Genomic DNA, 25,920 nt, shown 5'->3' with positions numbered 1-25,920 from the left:
GGCTCGTAGTGGTCATTTTACCAGATGGAAGAATAAAAACAATGAATAATTCAATAAAATTATTTGTAGGGATAGGTGTTTAATAGGCTTCTTTTGTTTTCTATTATAAATATAAAATTCTATTGACTTCTTCTAAGAAGTTAGATGTTCAAGTGACTTTCTGCTATGCCTTGTTTCCCCATGTCTTTTTGTTAAAAAATTATTTAATTTTATTTATTATTATTATTATTCTTTTCAATTTGCTATAAGGCACATATGCTCACCAAAGAGAGACAGAGAAAGAGAAAGGAAAAGTGAGAAAGCAAGCACCAGGTCTGGAACTCACAATGCTGTCGGCCATGTGGGAGTCCAGTGCCTTAACCACCATGTTCCCTTTGTCTTAAGTTGCTGTGAATTCACTCTCTGATTCCAATTGTTATCTGATCCTGACATGAAATGGGTTCTCCTTCCCTTTAGTCTTAATCATATTCTCAGAACATAAACCAAAGGGGAGAAAAAAAGCAGAATTTAAAGTGATTATGGGACATCCAAGTGTCTGTCAGCAGAATCTAGGAAACAGATCTATTTATGGAATAGGAAACGCAAGAGAAGCCAAGCTAGGGAGAGTTAAGGAGGACCCAGAAAGACAGAGAAAACTAGTATGGTATGTCTAATGAGAACTAAAAGGAGGGAACCTCAGGGGTGGAAAGGATTCTACAGTATTAGATGCTGCAGAGAGCACCAGAAGGCAGAGAAAAGATCCTGGTACGTTTTTAAAAATAGAATTATATATTTGATTTTATTTATTATTTATATTTTTTAAAAACTTGCTATAGGGCACACATGCAAGAGAGAGATTGGGAGAGAGGAAATGAAAAACAAGCCAACCAGATCTGGGACATAAACCACCGTTGGCCATATGGGAGTCCAGTGCCTTAACCACCTTGCCAACTGCTGGTCCTACCCTGGTACTTTTTTTTTTTTTTTTTTTTTTTAAAGATTTTTTCTTTATGGCTTTGCTATAGGGCACGTGCGGTTGCCAGAGAGACAGAAAGCAAGAAATCACTCCCTTGGGGGATGGCCAAGTCACAATCCCTTCTCCTCTATTCTCCTCTCAGGATTTTGGGGACGTATCCTCACAGTGTGAGTTTTAAGCTGCCAGGTCCACAGTTGAACCACAGTTGACCACATGGGAGTTCAGTGCTTTAACCACCATGCCACTTGCTGGCCCTAACCCTGGTACAAGGAGAGGGCACATAGTGTGTTAATAATGGCTTCGCTGCTCCAGGAATGACAGATTAAAGGTAGTCAGATATTTGCTAAAGGAGGAGTGTAAGTAGGTATAGGGGAGCTGAAGAGGAAGAGGGGGTCATTTCAAATTTGAGAGCTCAGAGGTGGATCAGGTCATTGGAATGACATAGTTTGTGGTTTGTCATCCTGGTGTGATCTCTGAAGACCTGTTCTGATCTCTGAAGACCTGTTCCTTCTGTGTGAAAGGAGCTCCTGTTGGTGCTCCCAGCATTCACCGAGTTTGACTGTGTTCTAGCAATTTTGATTCACCCATCTGGTCCTTTCTCTGCATTCTCCCCTCCATCCCATGCACTAAACTCACCTCCTGCATCTTGTTTGTTCCTTCATTCATCAAGTATTTACTGACTTTCTCCTTTGATGTACTAGATATCAAGTGTGATTCTGAGACACCATTCCTATTTCCTTGGGACTTTGAGTCCAGTGGGGAGACGCACACACACACACACACACACACACACACGCCAGGATTTACTCAGCTGAACACGGTTTTTGAGTGGGGAAGGCTGTGGATTAGAAATAGATACAATAACAAACACACAAAGACACACAAGTATAGAAAAGCAAGGATCGGGTGGGCCCAGCTTCTCTGATGGAGAAGTTGCGACCTCGAACTGGCCTCAGGTTTGTTCTTTTTTTTTTTGGAGAGGTTTTGGCCATAGGGCGCGTGCGCTCACCAGCCAGACAGAGAGAGACAGAGAGACAGAAAGCGAGAAATCACCCCCCAGGGGGGATGGTCACGCGGCAATCCCTTCTCCTCCGTTCTCTTGGGATCTTGGGCACACACGCACATGCGCCTGGCGTGAGTTTAAGCCACCGGGTCCGGGACGCGAACCGCAGTCGACTACGTGGGAGTCCAGTGACGTAGTCATTATGCTAACTGCTGGTCCCAAGTTCATTCTTTCAAAGAGCAGAAAATGGGGTAAGAGGAAATGGAATGCAAAGAGAATGGGAGAGAAGGAAATGGAACGCAAGGTCAGTTGTTTCTGGATGTCAATCGTCTGAAGAGTGAGAACAACTGCCACCACGTAATTTCTCGGATTTTTTTGGGGGGAAATTTGATAAACACATGTAGCTTCCTTTAGCCTCATACTCCCCTGCAGTATCGGGTATTGGGTATCGATAACAACAGGAAGATAGCCAGTAACAATAGGCAAATAGTGTGTTTCTATGTAAATGCTCTCAATAGCCATTTCTTTTTTTTTTCTTTCAGTAGTTAATACAACAAAAATTTAATGAAAATTGGTCAGTAGGTACATATAATCCATGGTTCTAAATAGTAACATGGACTGCAGTAGCAATTGAAAATAGAGTAGATGCTGAAGTAAACACTATGTATTATCATCATCTGATTCTTCTTCTTCCTTCAGAGATTCCTTAGCATATTTCTCTGCTTCTTCTCATATGTCTTTGGGAACAATTTCATGCCTTCCTTTAGTTAATTCACCAACCCAGCTGAGTTCTAGTTCAAAAGTTTTATCCCTAACTTCATCATGTACTATGTAAATTATTTTTGCAACTTCTTTAACAACATCATGGCAGGTCATTTCTTTCACCTGAAGCTTTTCTATTTCTGTCTTTGCAGCTTGTCTGGCTTTGCCAATGGCACAGCCCCAATAACCGTATGGAACACCTGCTGGGTCATTATGTAGAGTTGTGCACCATCATTCACACTGTAAGACCCTAACATGAAACTGCAGCCAAAAGGTCTAACAGCACTGTAGAGTGTATATGCGTGTACATACATGGCCACTCGGTCTGCAAGATGTTTTAGTGGAATGTTATAGCCAAAGTTAGACCTAAAGTTGGAAGCTTCTTCTCTTGCTATGTCTGCTAAAGAACAAGCATCAGCCAACGAACTTGCCACTGCCATTCCAACATGCCGATCAACATTACAAAGTTGTTTATTGGAACCTTCTTCATAGAGTTTAGAAAGGACTAATTTTTCTACCCCGAAGACAACACGATCTTTACATCTGATTCCAATGGCTGTACTACTATTTTCCACAGTCTTCATAGCATATTCAACTTGAAAAACTCTTCCATCAGGAGAGAACGTAGATGCTGACAGGTCATACCTGGTGCCGGTTGAGCTCATGGTGTTACAATACGACAACCCGGACGCGTAGGTCTTCCAGGCCTAGACTGCTTCCCTGCACCGCAGCACCCAATAGCCATTTCTAACGTAGCTCACAGAAGCACGTGTTTGCATGTGTCTAAAGGTCACATGTTTTCTCAGATTGGCACTCTCTCCACACACACATATTCATATATGTATATAAAATTATATAAAAGTGTATAAAATTACAAGTTAAAAAATGCTATAGGGTACATACTTTCTTCAGAGGGAGGTGAAGGGAGGGCAAATAAGAAAGCACCTCTCAGGGACCAGCAGATGGCATAATGGTTATGTCACTGGACTCCCATATGGCCATCCATGGTTTGATTCCTGGACCTGGCAGCTTGTCACTCATGTGGACATGTGCATGTGTACCCAAAGTCCTGAGAGGAGAATGGAGGACAAGGGATGGGCATGGTCATTTGCTTGAGGAATCATTTCTCGCTTTCTGTTTCTCTGTCTCTTTGGCAAGTGCATGTGCCCTATAACAAAAAATCTCTCTTAAGAAAGAAAGAAGAAAAAGAAAGAAAGAACGAGAAAGGAAGAAAGAAAGGAAGAAAGAAAGAAAGAAAGAAAGAAAGAAAGAAAGAAAGAAAGAAAGGAAGGAAGGAAGGAAGGAAAGAAAGAAAGAAAGAAAGAAAGAAAGAAAGAAAGAAAGAAAGAAAGAAGGAAAGAAAGAAGGAAAGAAAGAATACCTCCATGTGGGAAGGTCGGGTTGGGTGGGGGATTCCATCCTACAATCCCTTCTTTTCCAGTCCCCTCTCAGGATTTTGGGCATGCACACGCACCCAGTGTCTTTTAAGCTGCCAGGTCTGGGACTCGAACTGCATTGATGGCCATGTGGGATACAGCCATCTTAACCGCTATACCACAAGTCTGCCCATAAAATTACAAGTTTTGTACAAAATAAACTTGTGCTTTAATTCAATTTTCTACAATTAGAAAAAAAAATGCTCTTGGGGACCAGCAGATGACATAATAACCATATTGCTGAACTCCCACATAGTCAAGCGCAGTTTGAGTCCTGGACCCAGTGGCTTAAAACTCACGCTGGGTGGGTGTGCATGTGGGCCCCAAATCCTGAGAGAACAAAGATTGTGGTGTGGCCATCCCCTCGGGGGGTGATTTCTTGCTTCCTGTCTCTCATATGGCCATCCATGGTTTGATTCCTGGACCTGGCAGCTTGTCACTCATGTGGGCATGTGGCAAGTGCACACACTCTATAGCAAAAGTCTCTTTTAACATTTTTTTTTTCATTGTTGGATATATGTACTCCTGGGGGACAGAAAGAGAGAGAGAGAGAGACAGAGAGAGAGAGAGAGAGACAGAGAGAGACACTGAGAAAACACCCCCCCCCCGGGGGGACGACTATCTTGTAATCCCTTCTCCATTTCTCAAGCCACTGGGTCAGGCATGCGAACCACAGCATTGGCTATGTAGGCTACACCACCCCACGATCAGCTGGCCCTACATTACAGTTTGTGTGACTGGAAACACACAGGGAGCTGTGAGACCATTAGCAGGTAGAGCTGACTTCACTGGGGCTGAGTGAGTATGTGAGGATGTCAGGGAGGTTTTTCTGAAGAAGCGGTGTAGAAACTGGGTTCTGAAGGATGAATAGTGATTAGCCAGCCTGCGTGTGTACCTGTGCATGGGCGCGTGCAGGTGTAAAAGACGTCACAGAAGGAACCGAAGCGCAAAGGCACAGACGCAGGAAGGAGAGTTTGGATTATTCCAGAACCGAATGAACACCAGCATGGTTGGGCTGCTGTGCAAGAAGGATTAGAGGTGTGGGTAGGGGTTCTGTAGGCCAGAGCTTTGTGCCTGCCCAGTGGGTATGACTGGGGGCTGCTTAGAAGGGAAGAGAATTTGTATTCTCTATTACCTTCCCAGAACAGTCAGTAATAACCTTGCCGCTTCAATCAAAGCAGTTTTATGGGGTACAATTTTCACTCTGCTGCAACAAAAATATTCAAGAACCAACTTACTGTCTGGACAAAGAAAATTTTGGTTTATTTATAGTTTTGGTAGGACTTTTGTAAGCATCACATGTGTGGTGGTCCGTTTTTCTGTTGCTACTGTGGAATACCACACCCTGGGTAATTTACAAGGAAAAGACATTTATTTCTTAACAGTTCATGAGGCTGGGAGGTCCAAGGGCATGGGCTAGCATCTGGGGAGAGTCACGCTATGGAAGGAGGTGGCAGCAAGCACAGGAGACAGAGCACGCAGGCGGTGGGCTCCTCTCCGTAACAACCTGTTCTGGTGAAACTAACCCACTCCTGAGACAGTGATGTTAGCCCACTGAGGAGGCCTCTCCCCTCGTGACCCACATGCCTCCCAGTGTTGCTGCATTGGAGATTATGTTTCCAGCACCTGAATTTGGGGGACACGTTCAAACCACAGCAGCATGCTTTTTTCCCTTCTCACAAAATGCCTAATTTGTCTCTTGGGAATACAGCATCTAGGTTTTAATGTATTTACCTGGAAAACAGTGGATCAGTTGTTATTGGTTCAATCCATTTGTTTCCTACAGAAAAGAAAAAGTGATGAATTATATGGTGAATAGTTGGTGGTCTTCAAGCCTTCAAATGAGATCTGATCAAGAGTGCCCCATAACGATGGTGCTGTTCACTGATACGAGTGAGGGTAGTAAAAGAAAAGGCCTGGGGCCGGCAGGTGGCACAGTGGTTAAGGGCGCTGGACTCCCAGATGGCCGACTGCCATTCGAATCCCAGACTTGGCAGCTTGCTTTCTCACTTTCCCTCTTTCTCTCTCTCTCACTCTCGCGATGTTCCTCTCTGGTCAAATTAAAAATAAATAAACAAGTAAAGAAAATTAAATAAAATAAGCCTTAAAAAAAAAAAGGCCTGGGCAAGACATTGAGTTTTAATTATTTTTTGTTTGATATAGCTATTAGATTACACGGGGAGGTGCCAAGTAGACAGTTGATATACGAGGAGGTCAGGGCAAAAGATACACATTTGTGAATCATTAACATTAAATTTTTTTTTTTTGGAGAGGTTTTTGCTATAGGGCGAGTGTGCTCGCCAGACAGACAGAGACAGAGAGACAGAAAGCGAGAAATCACCCCCAGGGGGGATGGCCACACTGCAATCCTTTCTCCTCTTGGGATCTTGGGCACACACGCACACGCGCCCGGCGATTAACACTAAATGTTAACAGGAACAGGAGTAACCGACATCAGATAAGCACATGTAGGTTAGCTCTGGTCTTTACTTGTCCTGGGGAGGAGAAAAGAGATTAAACAAGGAGACTGGGAGATAGCTGGGAAAGGAGGAAAACTGAGGAAATGCTGTGACAGAAGCCAAGAGAAGAGGGTATGGCATTGATAATCGATATGGAGAAAGGTTTAAAAATGAAAGGAAATATACAAATCAAGAGGTTTATATTTTATTTCCTGGTTTATAGTGAAATGTAAACTTAGGGTTTTTTTATAACCTCTTTTTTTTTTTTTTTAAATAAGCTCTTTTCTTATTTGCCTCTTTGATATCCATAGATAAGTTGCTAGGTGTGTTAGCTGTGGCCCTCCCCAGAGCAGTCCAGACAGGAATTTCTTGCTCTAGATGTCCCTTCTACAACACTTCCCTTAATCTTCTTGCTGGTTTTTGGCACCCTGCATTTCAGAGTATTTCTCTACCTTTCCCAACTTTACAGATGATTTTCCTCTCTCTGAAGGACCTGCTTTTTCCCCTTTGATAAGGAAAGTCCTCTCTTACCTGTGCACTGAGGTTCCCCTTGAACTTCAGGCCATCTGTCACCGTCAAGGCAGTAACTCTTCCCTCTCTCTTTCCTATGAAGCCTCCGTGAGTCTATTCCCAGAAGCCTTTCCTTCTTTCTGATGAAACTTTTTCGTCCTATGCCACTGACTGATAATGTCATTAATAGCCAATGTCTGAGATTAATGTTATTTTGATAAATTTTGTTTTTCTCTTCTATTGTTTGCAGCTGTCATTTCAGTTTCTCCACACTCCAAGTCCCCCACCCCTTCCTTTTGAATACTGAAGTCTTGAGAGCTGGTCTCGATCCCACAGTCTCCAGTTCAGGGGCCTGCTCTGACAACCTGGAGCTGTTGAAAATGTTGTACTTAATTTAAAAAAAGGTGATTTTAAAATTTTAGTAGGATTTAATTGGTTTAAAAAAAATCACAAAAACTGTGCATGAAAAGTATGTTTTTCAAAGACTGTAGCCATTTGGCTTCTGTTGTTCCTTTTTACTTTTCTATCTGTATCTATTTAACAATTTAGAGACACGTGCAGGGAATCACGGAATAGAAAAGTGAGGATATATCATAGAGAAGATAGGTAAAGGACTGCCTAAGGCGAAGCAAAGGAAAGCCCTTGGACAACTGCTGAGCACCAGGTATAGAAAGCAACGAGCTCAAGATGGAACAGCAGGTCAGTGACTTCTGCAGGGCTGTCTCTAGAAGAACATAAAGTGGATAAATTACTTAACAGGCTCCACAGGTGGAAAATTACATTGAGAATCATTTTTATAAAGCTAATGGAGGGTGCAAGTTGTCAGATGTCCAGTGGAAAGAAAGGGAAAAATGAGGCAACTGTCAACTCCAAGAAAAATGAAAAGTTGTGTGAGAAAGGAAATGTAATCCTAGTCACTTCTTGGCTCAGGAACCAATAGTATTTTATGGGTCATATTTTATGGGGTTGCATTTTTGGATAGAAAAACACATCATAATTTCATAACAACCTAAGAAATAATTGAATATATATTGAACAAAAACTAGGTGAATTTATATTAGCAGGGTGGGGGCAGAGAAAAAACAAGTGTGAGCACATATAATAGGAAGTGAAAAGATGTGTGTATATGTGGAGAAGGGGAAGGATGGGAGTAGGGGATCTAAAATGAGACTACAGTTAGTTATATGCCTTCTAAAGCAATATTTGACTTTTTTGGCAGGTAAAACTGATAAGCAAAAACACACAGTAGAAGGGATGCTGGACTCCCACATAGCTGATGGTGGTTCAAGTTCCGGACTCGGTGATTGGCTTTCTCACTTTCCCTTTCTCTCTCTCTCTCTCTGGTCAAATTAAAAAATAATAATAACAAACAGAATTAAATAAATAAATAATTCTAAATAAAATGCAGTAGAACTATGTATTTTGACTTTGGAAAATTGTTTGAGAAACATCGTTATGCAAAAAAGATAATTGAAAAAAAGATTTTATCTTGATAAAAGATACATCTTGAAATTCATGCATGGTTTTTTCATATTATGCCTTTTCCACGAACTATTTGAAAACGCTTGTATTTATCATACGCTGTGAAAGGAAGGAATTTGCAACTTGAGCAGAAAAAAGGCAAGAAATGACTTTGAGGCAGGATGAGGGTATCCCCTCTCCTTTCTCACTGTGCTGAAGGTTTGTGAAAGTTTCTGTGAATTCTGGAGGATATAATGTAATAATAATAATATCAGTAATACAATAACTGATGTTTATCAAGCTCTTTTATGCTAAGGTATATTGTCTTATTTAATTCTCACAAAACACCGCAACATATTCATTCATTTATATAAAAATATTTATTGAACATTCGGTATGTTCTGGTCACTCTTCTAGGTACCAGAGTTACAATGATAAATAAAACAGAGTCATTCCTACTTCTTAAGAACTTTGATATAGTGGAGAAAATAGACATTAAACAAATAAAAATAAATATTTTTTTATTACTGACATATATGAAATACAAGGTGTAACAAAATAGTAAGGGAATCTACTTTAGACAGAGAGGTCTGGGAAGAGTTCTTTAGGAAGTCTATATATTTAAGTTGTGACCTGCAGAAGGAGGAACCTAGCAGGTAGAAGACAGGCCTTGATGCAAATGTAAATAACTAATATATGCTGGTCCCATGGAATAGTAGTTAAGGGAACTGGATCTCATGTGGCTGACTGCATTATTTAAATCTCGGATCTGGCATCTTGAAAATAACACCGGGCACGTGGGCATGCATGTCCCAAATTCCAAAAGGACAGAAAAATGGAGTAGAAGCGATTGTGGCATGACCACACCCTACTGGTGGTGTTTCCTCTCTGTCCCTCTCTCTCTGGAGAACACATGCACCCTCTGGCAAATTAAAAACAAAAATCAAAACCAAAAACTAACCTAGAGGACTATTTCCTCTCATAGAAGAGCTGCAGGAAGATCGAGGGCAAAGAGTGCAGGGGGAGCGAGGCTAACTGAGGCTGATGTGGCCTATCAAGGCTGGATTTTATTCTGAGTGCAGTGGGTGGGTGGAGGGGCTTCAGGGTTTTAAGTAGGCAAGTAAAGGATGGGGTCTATATTGAAAAACACTACACTGACTGTTTTGGGGAAAATGCATTGGAGAGGGACCACAAAAGTGGGGAGAGATGTTTGGAGGTTATTGAAACATTCCAGGTTAGAGGGGGTGGTGGTGGGTTTAGGATGGTGGTGGAGGACTTGAAGAGCAGTGAACAGGTCTAAGATATATTTTGGAGGGAGAGTCCAAGGTCTTGGACTCTCTTGGTGGTAGAGAAGCTGAAGTCAGGCATGATGCAGATTCTGGGTTTAAGCAATGGACTTGGTATATTACCATCCTCCTCCTTTTGCAGTTTAGGATACTAAAGCTCCAAGAGGTTAGATAGCATGCCCCAGGAGGTATGACTAGCAATTGATGTATCAGAATACAAGTATGGGCCCATCCAACTGGAGACTACACGGGCAACCAACACACTAGACTCTCTCCTGATGGGTTGCAACACTGCTGCTTTCTTCAAGGAGAGAAGTGGTTATCTTCTGAATTATGATCTCTCTGTCACGCATAACTCCATTCACTTAGTTTCCAAAGAGAGATTCAACACACAGGTGTGTTCTCCAAAGTATGCTCTGGCCAGAAGTGGACTGGAAGTATTATTTGGATCACACATTGGGATGATGTTACTCCTTCAGTGTTTGTCCTAGAGAAGCAATTTCAAGTCTGAAGGACTGGAAGCCATAACCCTAAGTATCCAGGTTCTGTTTGCCAGCAGAAAATCAAGTTTTCTGCTCTTTGTGCTCTCCCATCAGACCAGGAGAAGGTGTGTCATTCCTGAATTCCTTTGAGGTCTCTCAGAAACTTAGACGACATTGTCCAGGGCAGTTGGCCTGGAGGAAATGGGTTTACTCTATGGAAAAAAAGAGGAAAGTGAAGTAAGTTAACAGGCACCCGAACCTCAGCCCAACCCTCATATCTGCAGAGAGAGGACTACAGAACAGCAATGAGTAGATAGCAGGGATATTGATGACACAGGCAGGATTATATTAAAAACCAAGTAGGTCGAAGACTCGATTATTAGTTATGATCCGAATTCATGATAACTTCTTGGATACATTTTGGTGGTGTCCCAAGACTTTCTGTACCCTGTTGATATCTGTACATCTGTAAAATGGCCCTTTTGCTTTTGCTTTCTTTGTGAAATGACAGATCTCAGGAGAGATGTAAGAATGTTAATACATAGGCCAAGCATGGGCTTACCTCTTTGGAATTATTAATTGTGGAGTAAATTGTGACAGAATCATTGTTCTTCACAGGTGTTGGGATTTCCGTTTCCTGTGAAAAGAAACATACCCATTTGGCTTACACAGAGACAAAGAAATTTATGCGGAGATATATTCTTGGGAAAGACAGTGTGACAAAGAAGGAATATGCCAAGCTTCTTTTGGAGGAAAGATAGGGAATGTTTATCAAGAGGAGCTAGACCATGTTCCAAATACCACCTGTTCTTAGACCCATGAAGGTTTAGTGGCATTTTCTATGCTTTCAAACAGAAGCACAATGCCCCAGTAAATTGGTGGGTTTGAGAACCAGAGAGAGGAGTCAGGTGGTGGTATAGCAGGACCACAACTAGACTCACATGGACAAGGTCTTGGGTTCACATCCTGGGATCTCCTTATGCATATCAAGTATATACCACATGCCTGTGACCCATGCTGGCTGAGACTGGTGGTGGATCATGGCATGAGGACCCTTTTAAGGGTGCCTGATTCTATGTCTCTTCCTCTCTCTGTGTCTCTCTCATGGAATAAAAATGTGAACAAATTCTGAACAACAGCCAAAAGAACCAGAGAGAGATGGAAAAATGCCCTCATAATGTGAAGGAAAGAAGTATTCTTCTGCATCCAACTCTACTCTCCTTCCTCTGTTTTTTTTTTTCTTTCAGTTTTTGCTATAGGGCACATGGACTCACCAGAGAGATAGAGAGAGAGATAAAGAGACAGAGAGAGTGAGAAAGGGAAAATGAAAAAAATCATTCCTCAGGGAGGATGGCCAAGCCATTATCTCTTCTTCCATTCTCTTCTCAGTATTTTGAGCAAGCATGCACATGTGCCTGGCTTGAGTTTCAAGCTGCCGGACCTGGGACTCATACCATAGGGTCAGTTATGTGGAAGCCAGTGTCTTAATCTCCATGCTACCTACTAGCCCCTTCCTCCATTTTTAAGAATGAGTTTATGGGGACCAGCAGATGGCATAATGATTAAGTCGCTGGACTCTCACATGGCCAGTCACGGTTTGAGTTCCAGACTCAATGGCTTGAAACTCACACCAGGTACGTGTCCATGTGTGTTCAAAATCCTGAGAGGAGAATGGAGGGGAAGGGATTATGGCATGACCACCCACCTGGGGGGTGATTTCTCACTTTCTGACTCTCCGTCTCTCTGGGAAACACACGTGCCCTATAGCAAAAATCTCTCTTTAAACAAACAAACTAAAGAACTAACTTATGGGGGATGGCAGGTGGTATGGTGGTTTGGTAGTGGGACTTCCACATGGCCAAAAGTGGGTTGGGTCCCAGACCTGGTGGCTTGATTTCTCACTTTCTCTCTCTGTCTCTCTCTGGTGAGTGCACATGCCCTGTAGCAAATAAAAAAAATAATAAATAAATAAAATTAAAATAAAGGATTCTTTAAAAATGTTTTAAAAAAGAACTAACTTACGTACTAGATAGGTATTGATTTATACCTTTTGTCTTGGGTTTTTACTAGCTATAACTGAAGCTGCCCATTTTGCCTGTTCATTTGTTCCTGTAATTCAAACTACCTGGTTGCCAAGTCATCAGTGTCTCCTCAAGCATGAGAACCAGTAGAATAGATCCCCCCAAACTTAAGAATGGCTCTGGGGACCGGCAGATGGCACAATGGTTATGTCGCTGGACTCCCATGTAGTCGACTGAGGTTAAAGTCCCAGACCTGGCAGCTTAAAACTCATCCCAGATGCATGTGTATGTGTGGCCCAAATCCAGAGATGAAAATGGAGGAGAAGGGATTGTGTCATGGCCATCACCCCTGACAATGATTACTCACTCTCTGTCTCTCTGTCTTTCTGGAGCGTGCACAGGCCCTATAGGAAAAATCTTTCTAAAATAAAAAAAGAATGGCTCTGGCTAGGCCAGCAGGTGGTGTGATGGTTGAGGTGCTGGGTTTCCACATGGCTGATAGTGGTTCAAGTCCTAGACCTGGTGGCTTGCTTTCTCACTTTCCTTCTCTGTCTCTTTCTGGTCAAATTAAAAAAAATAATAAAATAATAATTAAAAAAAAGAATGATTCTGCCTGGAACACAAGTACAGTAATAACAGAAGTTCCCATATCCTTCACTGAACCTACTCATAAATTTTAATGCTTTAAGTTAATTAAGGAATATTTAGAGAATTATCAAGACCTCAGGAACTCTCTAAAGTGGATTTGTTTGTTTGTGTTTTGCTAAAGAGAAAGCTAACACATTTTCTGGAGTTTAGTTTCTCGATTTGTTGGAGAGGATTCAGTTTGTCTTCAAGAGGAAATTGGAGAGTCAATAGAAATATTTGATGAGGTGAGAGCAACTCTTCTTGTTCCCTTTCTTCGAGGCTCCTATTTTGCAAATACCTGTGAGGGGCCATGTGAAGGGAGATTTACTTGGAGAAATCCAAGGTTTTCAGCTGGATTATCATGTTCAGCATTTAAAAAATGACAGGGGTTACTTTTGTTTTTGGTCCTATTTTTCAGAAGATATGGAGACTGCCCTCTCAGGATATGTAGTTATTTAGAAATATGCCACCTGCAAGTGTCTTATTTAGAAGTGGTGGGGGGTTTCGATGCATGACGGAGGAGTCCTTGATGCTTGACCAAGGTTATCCTGTTACGTTGCTAGAGGGGAGGGGAGGAGTGAGGGTTGCTCATGCATTTAGTGTCTTCTGACTTCCTCTAAATGCTCCTGATACCCTAACAATGATCTCTTTCTTTCTTTAATGTTTCTTTCTTCTATGAGCAAGAGAGATAGAGACAGAGACATAGATACAGTACCCCAATAGGGTCTTGATGCCAAGAATCACCCTCAGCCTCAACCAGCCTCAGATCATGGGCACATGCGTGCCTCATGTATTCAGAGAGGTCTTTGGACATGAACTTGGAACCTTCTTATGTGGTTCTACTTCACAGAGCATCATGTTTTACTATTATACCATCCAACATCTCCTTTGGAAACTTTCAAACTTAAGAGAATTCTGATCCATTCACCGAGTTTTTACTAAGTCTTGTGCTGGGCCACAGGGAGAGAGAGAGGATGACATTATTATACTTTCATCAGCTTGTAAGTAAGCTGGAGAGACAAGACTTGCTGGTGCTGTAGCAATTACAGAATGATGTAAATCAGGGGCTGAGTAAGCATTCTCTCAGAGGCAAGGGTGGCAGATGCTAGATGGTCTTGCACATGGCTTTGCCCCACCATCACCCCCTTTCCTTCCCTTGATAGCATATGTCATTTGGATCAGCCAGACAATTGTGGTGATGAGTTTGTAAATGGTGCCTGTGAAAACAACAGCAATGGTGGGGTACAAAGGTAAAGGACTCACTCTCTTTGGATGAGAGACCTGGGCGTACACAGTATTCCCAATAGAGACTGAAGCATACTCTACGTTCCTCACAGACTCTGCTGACAACACAAGAAGGAATGGTCAGTGGCAGAAGGGCTGAAGGACTCTGAACTATCCTCCCCTCCTCCCAGGGCCTTGCCTTCCCCAGAGCAGTTTCTGTCCCCAAATGGAGGGAGAAGGCATTGCTTTTCTATTTTTCTTTCATTTTTGACAGTATTTGGAATTCTGAGAGTTCTGGAAGCTTCTTAGTCATGTGGTCTATTTCTGACCTCATCTTGTGGGGTGAGAGATGGCCGTTGGGTGACCTAAAGTTTCAGCATTCCTCCCCCAAGCACAGACTTCCATGTGAGCTAGGAAGTTCTTGAGGCCAAATAGCACCGCCTATAGAAGAGCTAGAGACACCTCACTGGTGAGCATAAAGAAGTCAACTATTTGCCATACTTGATGTTATTAAACCTTCCAGAAACCACTTGAAGGTGGATTTGACTGTTTTTGAGATGAGCAGTAACCTGAGGCTTAGAAAGCTCGATTCACTTGTGCAAAGTCACAAAGGAAGTGATGGAATAGGAACCTGAATGCATGTCTTCAGAGTCCAAAGTCATGCCTGTTCCTCTACGTGATGGCATGTATCTCTCACTCATGAAATGAGACTGTAAGCCAGTCTGAGTCCAGAGCTGGGGTTGGTTTCTAGACCACACTTTCTCTCTCAGCAGTGTCTATTCATTACTCAAACCCTGACTGAATAGGATGATGCAGTCAGGCAGCTGATCACGGGCTGTCAATGTTTCAGTCCTGCCCTTGCCCTAAGCTTGCTGGGTGATGATGGACAGGCCACGAGCCCTGCACCGGCATGGGTTTCTCCATCAGCAGGGTGGGGAGTGGCACCATGTATGTGAGAGGGTTGCACCATCATGAGGGACTCAGGCCCATGGTCACAAAACACCTCCCCTCGCACCATGTGGTCTGTCTGAGTGACAACATCCTGACTCCTTCCTCTTTCTCTCTCACTACCCAGGTGTTCGGCCATCCCCTTCCTCTTCCATTCAGCGATTCCCATCTGCCTTATGTCTGGGAGTTGAGAGTCTGGGTGCTCACCAGGACTCTGAGTTTGCTGGGAAGACACATGATGGGAACCTGAAAAATCAAATCAGAACATTGATGTGGGGGGCCGTAGTGAGGGAGGCCTTCCACTCCACCCCCACCCCAACCCCACAGGTGTGTCTCTAGAGGTGGTGGTGAAAGAGGACCCAAAAGGAGGGACAAGTGTGCCCTGAGGCTGGGACCGGCCTTTCCCAATAAGACACTTTCTTTGAGATATTAGCAGGTGTGTTGCCACCCCCAGGAGCATCCCAGTGGACAAGCTGAGCCAGGGTTTGTGTCCTCCCTCCATCTTCCTGCCCTCCACAACAGATCCTTGGGAACCAGACTCTAGACTCTAAATCTTTGGAACCTCTGTGAAGAGACAAGTAGGAAGAAAGAAAACCTGCCTCTTTTTTTCCTCCAGACACAATAGAGCACGGCACATACAATGATGACTATTATTATCATCACTGGAATCGTAATCCGTATGAAATTTGAGTGTTGGTTTTTCGTAACATCTGAAAAGAAAAAAAACAAAGTGGCACTTGAGACACATCAGGGAGCCTGGAGTTTTTTCTCAGAGCCTCCAATGAGCCTCTTCTAGGCTGCCTTTGAGGGCTGGGTGGGTTCGTCTATAGCCAGAGGTTCTGGGGCTCTGGACAGGATTTCCAGGAGCGGGGAAAGTGTGGTGGCCAGGGCAGAGGGGAGCCTGTAGAACTGGGGGAGAAAGCAACCCTGCCTTTGGCAGTCTTTGCTCTTGGGCTCTGAGTGAGCTGGAGGAGGAAGGAGGAAGGAGGAAGGAGTGATCTCTGTGGGTGGTGAGAGGAACCCAGGTCCTGGGTGGCATCTGGGCCTCCCATCGGCATTTGGCTGTCCCCCCACCCCCACCCCATGGAGCTGCTGTTTTGGAAATGTAGAGTGAGGACCTGCTACACCCCACAACTTCTTGTGGCCATCAGACAGGCCTGAGGGGGACAGTGGGGCTCTAGGTAACGTGGGATAATGGATGTGTTCATTATTTTGAATGTCGTGATTGTTTCATGGCTTGTACGTAAGTTAAAATATACTCAATTGTACATTAAATGTACATAAGAGAGAGAGAGAGGGATCCAAGGCAGGCTGTTACCTTCACAGAGCCTCTGGGCAGAGACGGAGAAGCTCAAATTGCTGATGGGGTTCTCAGCGTTGCATGTGTAGTTCTGTTCGCTAGAATTCCTGGGATCCCAGGAGGCAGTAAGGTTTGGTCCATTCAGAGGTGACATTCCTGGGGCCTGCCACTTGAATGAGTCATTGTCTGAATTCTCCGCCCAGCAGGCCAGTTGGATCTCACAGGTCCCGTTCTCAGACCACTGAGTGTGATTGGTAACTTGTATGTTCTTTAGTTGTCCTGTGTGCAGAGAAAAGACCCAGAGTAAGAACAAACGACTTGTCTTGGGCCCCTGTGAAAAATATCTTCCACCTTAAAGTTTCTGTATTCCATTTCCGCTGTGTGCTGTCTGTCTACTCTGCTATGCCTCTGTTTGAGTTGCTTAGTTGATGGGAGCAAGGCCTGGGGTGATCCAATAACAAGGGGTACTATTATGGGACAGAGCAGCCAATAGGAGACGTGGAAAGGGAGAGATTGCAGTGGCCACTGACTGGCCATAGTTGGATAATTTTGGGTGGGTTTGTTTACCTTTCTGGGCTCCATTTTATTCCTTCTGGCCCTTGGACAAGGGGACCTATACGTAAGTTCATGGAAAATGGAATTCAAGTATGAGTTTACGCTGGTGCAAAATTTTTTTGAAATCTGTGCACAGTTTTTCATGATACACATTTTTCTGGAAGGTGTTTGAAGACCACACTTGTATGCAGCCCCTTGTATAAAGACAATTGAGAGACATAGCTGAGGTTAGGGAAGAAACCAAGAGACCAGCACAAGCCCTTCTCCCTCTGTCATCAGAATTCCCTAACTGGGGTGGACGATGGCGCTTCACTTCCTTAGGGAATTGTGTTCCTCACAAATCTGCAGGGATCCTGTTTCTCACTATATCTGACACTGGCTCCAATGATGAGAAAAGGGCCTCAATGCAGAAAAATACTGACAATTAGAGAATTAGAGAAGGAGGTGACATTCCTGGGGCCTGCCACTTGAATGAGTCATTGTCTGAATTCTCCGCCCAGCAGGCCAGTTGGATCTCACAGGTCCCGTTCTCAGACCACTGAGTGTGATTGGTAACTTGTATGTTCTTTAGTTGTCCTGTGTGCAGAGAAAAGACCCAGAGTAAGAACAAACGACTTGTCTTGGGCCCCTGTGAAAAATATCTTCCACCTTAAAGTTTCTGTATTCCATTTCCGCTGTGTGCTGTCTGTCTACTCTGCTATGCCTCTGTTTGAGTTGCTTAGTTGATGGGAGCAAGGCCTGGGGTGATCCAATAACAAGGGGTACTATTATGGGACAGAGCAGCCAATAGGAGACGTGGAAAGGGAGAGATTGCAGTGGCCACTGACTGGCCATAGTTGGATAATTTTGGGTGGGTTTGTTTACCTTTCTGGGCTCCATTTTATTCCTTCTGGCCCTTGGACAAGGGGACCTATACGTAAGTTCATGGAAAATGGAATTCAAGTATGAGTTTACGCTGGTGCAAAATTTTTTTGAAATCTGTGCACAGTTTTTCATGATACACATTTTTCTGGAAGGTGTTTGAAGACCACACTTGTATGCAGCCCCTTGTATAAAGACAATTGAGAGACATAGCTGAGGTTAGGGAAGAAACCAAGAGACCAGCACAAGCCCTTCTCCCTCTGTCATCAGAATTCCCTAACTGGGGTGGACGATGGCGCTTCACTTCCTTAGGGAATTGTGTTCCTCACAAATCTGCAGGGATCCTGTTTCTCACTATATCTGACACTGGCTCCAATGATGAGAAAAGGGCCTCAATGCAGAAAAATACTGACAATTAGAGAATTAGAGAAGGAAAAAATGAAGAAATTAAGAGAGTCAACAGGCAAGTCGAGGGAGCAAAGAAGCACAGTGTATTTGGATATTTGAGATGAAGTATGGCGCAGAAATTTCTGAGAACAGAGACTAGAAAATATGAACTAGCAGGAATCAGTAGCTGTAAACCAAGGGAGACCTGAGAGCAACACAAAAAAGACCACTGACCAGCCTTGGCCTGAGGATCAAGGTGACTCAGCAAAGAACAGAATGTCTCCAACCATCTGACTAACAGAGACTAGATAATGCTTTAACCTTAGCCGACTGAATGGGAGCTGTGGAATACGCATGCTTGTATCTTGTCAGAATGGGGTTTTCATGTGATGGGAAGAGTGTTGGGTTTGGAGTCCGGAAGGCGTGGATTAAGATCATGGCTTTGTCATTTACTGGACATATGACCGTAGACAAATGACTATTACCTCTGAGCTTCAGTTTTTTAACCCATAAGACTAGGAAATAATCCCTGCTTCTCAGGTCACTATGAGGATTAAATGAGACAGTACCTAGCACAGGGATGGCAAATATTTGGCATGAATGTTACATCTCCTTCCTTCTGTGTTCATGGTTGACCTAAAAAATAATTCCTTTTACCTTTTTCCACTTAATGAATATTTACCTCCTAATAGGACATTTCTACCTAGAAATAATGTATATCTAAAACTCAACATGGTTAAAAGGACTCCCTTTATTTTTCTGTCTAAAATTTTCTCAGTCTGCAGCCTTCCCCATCTTAGTTGATAACAACTTGATCCTTCTAGTTGCTCAGACCAGAAGCCCTGGAATCATCCCTGACTCATCTCTTCAGCTCATATCCTCATGTCAGGAAATCCTCGTGACTTTACCTTCAAAATATATCCACTCCTCACCTCCACAGCTAAGCCCCCTTGTTCAAGATGGCATCGACTCTTCTTGGATGATGGCACTGGCCTCCTAATTGCTTCATTGGCTTCTACCCTTGTCCCTTAAACCTATCCTCAACCCATTAACCAAAGAGCCTTAAAACAAAGAAGTCAGGGGCTAGTAGATGGCGTAGTGGTTACATCACTGGACTCCCCCATAGCTGATCGTGGTTTGAACCCTTGACCCAGTGACTTGAAACACACGCCAGGTGTTTGTGTGTGCTCAAGATCATGGGAAGAGAATGGAGGAAAAAGGATTGCAGTGTGGCCATCTCCTCATGGGGTGATTTCTCACTTTCCCTCTCACTGTCTCTCACAAGAGCATGTGCCCGAGGGCAAAAACCTCTTTAAAAACAATGACAACAACAAACCCAAGAAAGTCAGACTCTATCACTTCTTTGAAAAACCTTCTGATGGCCCTCACTCTCTCTGAGAGAACAGGCCAAAGTCTCTGGGGTGGCTTTCAGTGCCTTGCATAAGGTGACTACTATCTCCTTTCTGACCTCACTTCTTGTTATTCTCACTCTCACTCTGCTGCATGATGCTTGGTCTCTGTGGTGTTCCTTGAGCACAACAGGCACAGGGGAGTCTTGCTACCTCAGCTAGTTGACTCTTTCCAGATAGCTGCATGGCTCACTCCTTCACTTCCCACAAGTCTCAGCTCAATTGTTATCTTTTCAACAAGGCTTATTTTGACAGCGACCTCTAACATAGACTCATGTTCTCTGGCACTCCTGAGGCTCTTTGTGCTTTTCTAATCCCTCTTTTTCCATAGTACTCATGGTTTTCTTGCATATTATAACATTGCTTCTATATTATGTGTATTTTTTATTACCTGCCTCCACTCCCCACCCAGAGAGCAGTTCCGTGGGGGCAAGGGTCTTGTCTGTTTTGTTAACTGATATATTCCAAGCACTTAGAAGATTTTTCATGGCCAATAAGTATTGGTGACTCATGAATAAACTTAACATGGATTCAACATCTTTCTTAACACTGAACTCTAGGGAGTTACTCTCAATTCATTGGGCTTGACTCCTAAGATCATAAGATCAAGTCTTTGTCTTCTCTATCCTGGCACACAATGAATGATTGGTCAATCTTTTTTCAATTTTTAAAAAACTATGTGTAGTTCTTATGTTAAAATTTATTTTACAATCACAAAATAAGTTGATGTGGCTTGTGTATGTTTTTGTACGTGTGCCTTTTAAGGAGAAGTACTCCAAAAACCCAGAAAAGGGATTGGCATTGAGCCTCTTGCTTGGTCTTCTCAATAGTATCAGAAGAACACTGTCTCAACAAATGTGATGAACATTGTCTCAAAAAAAGTGGCCCCCCAGGTATGAGGTCACTTCTTAGGCTTTCCACTGGATGCATCTTTCTTCTCTTTAGGGTCCTAGCACTGCCTTGAGAATCACCGGTCACCCAGGCTGATCCTGCCTTTAGTGGTTTGAATGATGATCTCCCTAGAATATGTCCATGTTCTGATTCCCAGAATCTGTGAGTGATACTTAATTTGAGTAAAGGATCTTTGCAAATAGAATTAAGTGGGTGAGGAGATCATCCTGGATGATCTGGATGGGCCCTAAACCCAATGACAAGGGTCCTTTTAGGAGAAAAGCAGGGGGATATTTGAGACAGAGGAGAAAGGGTGAAGAGGTGAAGAGGAGAAGATGTGACCTGGAGGTAGAGATGGGGATGTAGCCACAGCACAAAGAACACCAAGCAAGGCTGACTGCAGCCAGGAGCTAGAGGAGACAAAGAACAGACCGTTCTCTGGGGCCTCCAGAGGAAGTGCAGCTCTGCTCACACCTCGATTTGGACTCTGGCCTCAAGGACTCTGGGAGAAAATTTCTGTTGCTTTGAGCCCTCAGTTTGTGGTATTTTATTTATTATTTTATTTCTTTTTTCTTTTCTTCTTCCTTTCTTCTCTTTATTTCTTTCTCTTTTTTCTTGGGAGAGATTTTTGCTATAGGGCGCTTGCACTCGCCAGACAGACAGAGAGACATAGAGACAGAAAGCGAGAAATCACCCCCCCAGGGGGGGATGGCCACGCCACAATCCCTTCTCCTCCATTCTCCTCCCAGGATCTTTAGCATGCACGCACAAACACCCAGCATGAGTTTAAGCCACCGGGTATGGGACTCGAACTGCAGTTGACTACATGGGAGTCCAGCGACATAGCCATTACGCTAACTGCTGGTCCCTGTGGTATTTTATTTTATCAGGCTCTGGAGATTAATACCCTGTCCCAGGGCCATTTTGCTATCTTAGTTGAAATTTCCACTTGAGAACTTTTCCAGACACCTTCTCTTTCCCATCGCATTTCTCTATTCTTTGTCCTATTTTTTTTCAAAGACATGACTTCGATTAATCTAACATGGTAAGTCTGTCAAATATTTAGGGGAATAATAACCATGCAACTATTTGTGGAGACATATTATTTTAACAATGCTTTTTTGGGATACCATGCCTTAGCCCAAAGGACTCTTGGGTGAATTGTAGACACTGTGTGCTCTCTAGCAGGTGAGAACAGTACAATCTCAGCAGCCTAGTTGTCTTGTTTGGTTGCCAATTCAGGTATGACTGAATCTCCTGAATCTCCTGCCGAGTGATTATTGGTAAGTCATTCATGGCATTTCTGAACATCAGAAGTTTATGTATTTTTTCAGACACTGATTTGTAAGTTGCCTCATTATATTTTCCATCATTTTTATATTGATAACACTTTCATTCTTTACTCTTAGGGAGGTAGATTTTTAATGGGAGAGCAACATGAGCCACCTGGGGAAAATATTCTTAGAAATTATTGGGTTGTTGGGACCAGCAGGTGGCATGGTGGTTAAGGTGCTGGACACTCCCACACGGCTGACCACAGTTCAACTCCTGGACCTGGTGGCTTGGTTTCTCATTTTATCTCTCTCTCTCTCCTTTCTCTCTCACTTTCTCTCTCTCTCTCTCTCTCTCTCTGTGTCTGATCAAATTAAAATAAATGAGGAAACGAGCAGTTAGCGTAATGGGTATGTTGCTGGACTCCCATGTAGTCTACCACTGTTCACGTCCCGCCGGACCTGGTGGCTTAAAACTCACACCGGGCGCATGTGCGTGCGTGCCCAAGATCCCGGGAGGAGAATGGAGGAGAGGGAGGAGAATGGAGGAGAAGAGATTGCGGCGTGACCATTCCCCCTGGGGGGTTATTTTTCGCTTTCTGTCTCTCTGTCTCTCTCTGTGAGTGCACGCGCCCTATAGCGAAAATCTCTCCAAAAAAAAAAACCTATAAAAAAAGGAAAAAAAACCTGAAAAAAAGAAAAAAATTTAAAATAAATGAATAAATAAAATTGAATAAATAATTATAAAAAAAGAAATTATTGGGTTGTCATGTGAGTCATGATGTATTTTTGCATCGTGTTCTTTGTCTCTTCCAGCTCCTGGCTGCTGTCAGCGTTCCATTACTTGGTGTCCTTTGTCCTGTGGCTTCATCCCTATCTCTACCTCCATGTCACATTCCTTAATATAACAACTAATCTTGGCAGAAAGGACAGTTCTTTTTGTTGGCTCTTCCTTACAGAGCACTTTCTAGGCAGATCTGTTCTGCACAGACTGGCCGCTCTGTGAGGTTGGGTTGGCCTTTGCATAAGGTGAGGTATCATGGCAGGGCAGTGGCGTGGGACGCACTACCACGCACCATCTCTTGGACTAGAGGCCAGTTACCATGACCAAAGCTATGCCTCAGAGGTAAGGATTGTACCTGTCTCATGGAGGCTTTGTAAGCATTGCACGACAGAGACATGTGATGCATATGGTGACAGTATCATAAATATTTTACTTTCGTTACCTCTGCTCCTTTTCTGGTTGAAAGGGACCATTTTATGTGGTTAAGAGGAGGGAGATGATTCTAGGCTGAGAGCCACAAGACTTGGGTTCTGTTCTCAGCTCTGTCACTAGCTGGTGTGCAATGCTGTTGAGTTGCTTTACTGCTGGACTGCATTCTGAATCCAAATGCCATACTCTTTACCACTAGGCTATATTGCAGACTTGCAATCACATAGGACAGAAATATGTTTTCAAACCAAACTTAATGAAATCCCACATTTTGACTCACTAAAGATCCTCAGAATATAGCTGGAAAGCCACGTGGAGTTTTCTGTGGACATCTGGGTGCTGTAAGGTCCAGCGTCTGCCATCGTCAGGTTGTGGAGCTGCACGGAGTCAGGATAAATGAAGTTCAGTCGTGTTTTCCATTTAGGATCGGTCACGTGTGCACGTCCTGCTTCTCTCGGGTTTATGAAGGCAATAGATCTTCCACTGTGAAGCACGATGATGGATGTGATGTCCTCGGGCTTCCCTCCTGTGGGAAACTCCAGGGGAAAGGTTACCGACTTCCCCAGAGTCCCGTTCACTACCACTGGGGTTGAGCTGGGTTGTGAAACTGCATTCCCTGTAAACACAGAAGAAAATGCTATAAAACTGTCCCTAGTACCTCCTCCTATGATTTGAATGTGTTTCTCCAAAATTCAGGTGTTTAAATTTAGTTGCATTATGAAGGTATTAAGAGGATCGAAACTTAATTCAACAATACTATTAAGAGGTACAGCATTTGGGAGGTGATTAGGAGTAGATGGGGTCATCAGGGTGGGGTTTTCATGACTGAATCCTAGGTGCTTTATAAGAAGAGGAAAAGACCAGAGCCAATACACGCTGTTGTCTTTCTGCAATGTGATGCTGTACACCAACTCTGGATTGTTCAGGGAGTGCCCACCAGCAAGAAGACGCTCAACAGAAGTGGCCCCTTGACTCTGGAGTTTCAAAACTGTGAACTGAATAAATCTCGATTCTTTTTTTAAATTGCCAGGCAGTGTGTGCACTTGTGTGAGAGAGAAGAAGGGAAAGGGAGAGGGAGAGAAAGAAAGCACTCCTGTGCATGTGGCCATGCCACAATCCTTTCCCTCCATTTCTCCATCCTGTCAGAAGTTTAGATATGCACACACATGTACTTGGTATGTTTTTCAAGGTGCTTGGGCTGGACTGTGGTTAGCCACACAGAATCCAGCTTCCTACACACAGTGCTTACCACTATGCTATGGGGCCAGCCCTAAATCTTCATTCTTTATAAATGACCCAATCCATGGTATTCTGTTCACAGTAACAGAGAGTAAATTAAAACACCACTTTCTCATACTCTTCCCTCCTGACTCTGTCGGTCTGTTAGAGCTTTCTCTGATACTGAAGCCCAGAGATGAGAAGGAGTGAGAAAGGCTAGAAGTTAAAAAGCAAAATTGCACCCCAGCACCTCCACTCTAAACAAAGTATTTGGCATTGTTGGCTAATGAGCAGCTGGTGGAGATGATTCTGGCTCAGTTGATTTGCCTATACTGGTTGGTCACTCCCGGGTTATGACCTTTCCTTATGATCCCGGCTTCTGAGTTCTTTGGGCATTAGTGGAGGGGGACAGGGAACTACATCAACTCTCAGGCACAAACTAAATACTGCAAGTCTTGGGGCCAGCAGATGGCACAGTAGTAACATCCTTGGACTCCCCCATGGCCGACAGTGGTTCGAGTCCTGGACCTGGTGGTTTGAAAATCATGCTGGGTGTGTGTGCATGTGTGCCCAAAATCTCAGGAGAATAGAGGAGAAGGGGTTGTGGTGTGGCCATCCTCCTGCTGGATGATCTCTCACTTTCCCTCTCGCTATCTCTGTCTCTCTCTCTCTGGTAAGCACACGTGCTCTACGGCAATAACTTCTTAAAAAACCAAACAAACCTGTGATTCTTTGTTAATGAAATGTAGTGAAAGCCCTATAGTCACTGGTTATGCACTGCATGTCCCATGTAGTAGGCTTATACAACTTAGAGGACTAATAGGGATTTATCGCATGTATAATTCTTACCATTATTTCTTTTAATGCTGACAATGATTCCGTAAAACAGGCAGGAAGGATATTATTATCTCCACTTACAGATAAAGGAGTTGAGACACAGGGAGGGTAACTTAGTTTCCCAAGTTTATATAGCTGAAGAAAAGCAGAGTCAGGATTCAAATGTGGATCTTCTGACTCCAACTGTTTTGTGCTCTTTTCATAAAACCAGAAGATATCTTTTCTGGTGTCAAGAAAATTAAGCCTAGTAGTCGAGAAGATAAACTGATAAGTATAAAAGTAGCACATTTAATTTCAAAGTGACACAAAATGGCCACATTCTTATGAGCCTATCTATCACAGAGCCATCGGTGTCAAAGCAAAAGTGGTCACAATGACTTGCTTTTAAGTTTATTTATTTGTCATGCACAAGAGAGAGAAAGAGAGAGACTGACATGCAGACAGAACTCTCAATAGGGTCTTGACACCATGAGCCATGCCTAGTCCTTACCAGCCCCCAACCATGGGCACACACATGCCCAGGACATTGAGCGAGGCCTCTGGACACAACCCAGAGCTTCTCATGTAGCTTTACTGCTGTGACACTCCTCTCCCCATGACTCTTACAGACATTTCCTTAGCATCCTTTGCCAAATTCTTTTTTTTTTTTAGTTTATTTACTTATTTATATATTTTTTCAGAGATTTTTTTTTTTTCCCTATAGGGCACGCGCACTTGCCAGAGAGACAGAAAGCAAGAAATCGCCCCCTGTGGGGGATAGGGGGGATGGCCAAGCCATAGTGACTCCTCCTTCATTGTACTCTC

General features: G+C 43.4%; 1 protein-coding gene and 1 pseudogene across 5 annotated transcripts in view; both read right to left on the bottom strand.

Moving 5' to 3' along the window:
- Positions 1-2,618: 2,618 nt before the first annotated feature.
- Positions 2,619-3,385, bottom strand: LOC102499477 (proteasome subunit alpha type-3 pseudogene; annotated as a pseudogene).
- A 6,034-nt stretch (positions 3,386-9,419) lies between these two features.
- The window catches only part of SLAMF6 (SLAM family member 6), a 36,859-nt gene continuing 20,358 nt past the window's right edge, over positions 9,420-25,920 (bottom strand). Inside the window, exons 2-9 of one of the 5 annotated variants that reach the window (XM_027768431.1) lie at positions 23,342-23,677; positions 17,490-17,605; positions 16,493-16,637; positions 15,774-15,884; positions 15,298-15,420; positions 14,266-14,345; positions 10,917-10,991; positions 9,420-10,566 (exon numbers count right to left, since the gene is read on the bottom strand). In XM_027768431.1, the coding sequence (XP_027624232.1) occupies positions 10,519-10,566; positions 10,917-10,991; positions 14,266-14,345; positions 15,298-15,420; positions 15,774-15,884; positions 16,493-16,637; positions 17,490-17,605; positions 23,342-23,677 (1,034 nt within the window). In that variant the 3' untranslated portion in view covers positions 9,420-10,518. Of the gene's footprint in view, positions 10,567-10,916; positions 10,992-14,265; positions 14,346-15,241; positions 15,421-15,773; positions 15,885-16,492; positions 16,638-17,489; positions 17,606-23,341; positions 23,678-25,920 lie in introns of those variants that run through there. The other 4 variants (XM_027768432.1, XM_027768433.1, XM_027768434.1 and 1 more) reach the window with 4 other exon arrangements.

This window comes from Tupaia chinensis, unplaced genomic scaffold (genome assembly GCF_000334495.1).
Source record: "Tupaia chinensis unplaced genomic scaffold, TupChi_1.0 Scaffold146187_1, whole genome shotgun sequence".
Lineage (NCBI taxonomy): Eukaryota > Metazoa > Chordata > Mammalia > Scandentia > Tupaiidae > Tupaia > Tupaia belangeri.
This window is presented reverse-complemented; position numbering and strand designations above follow the sequence as displayed.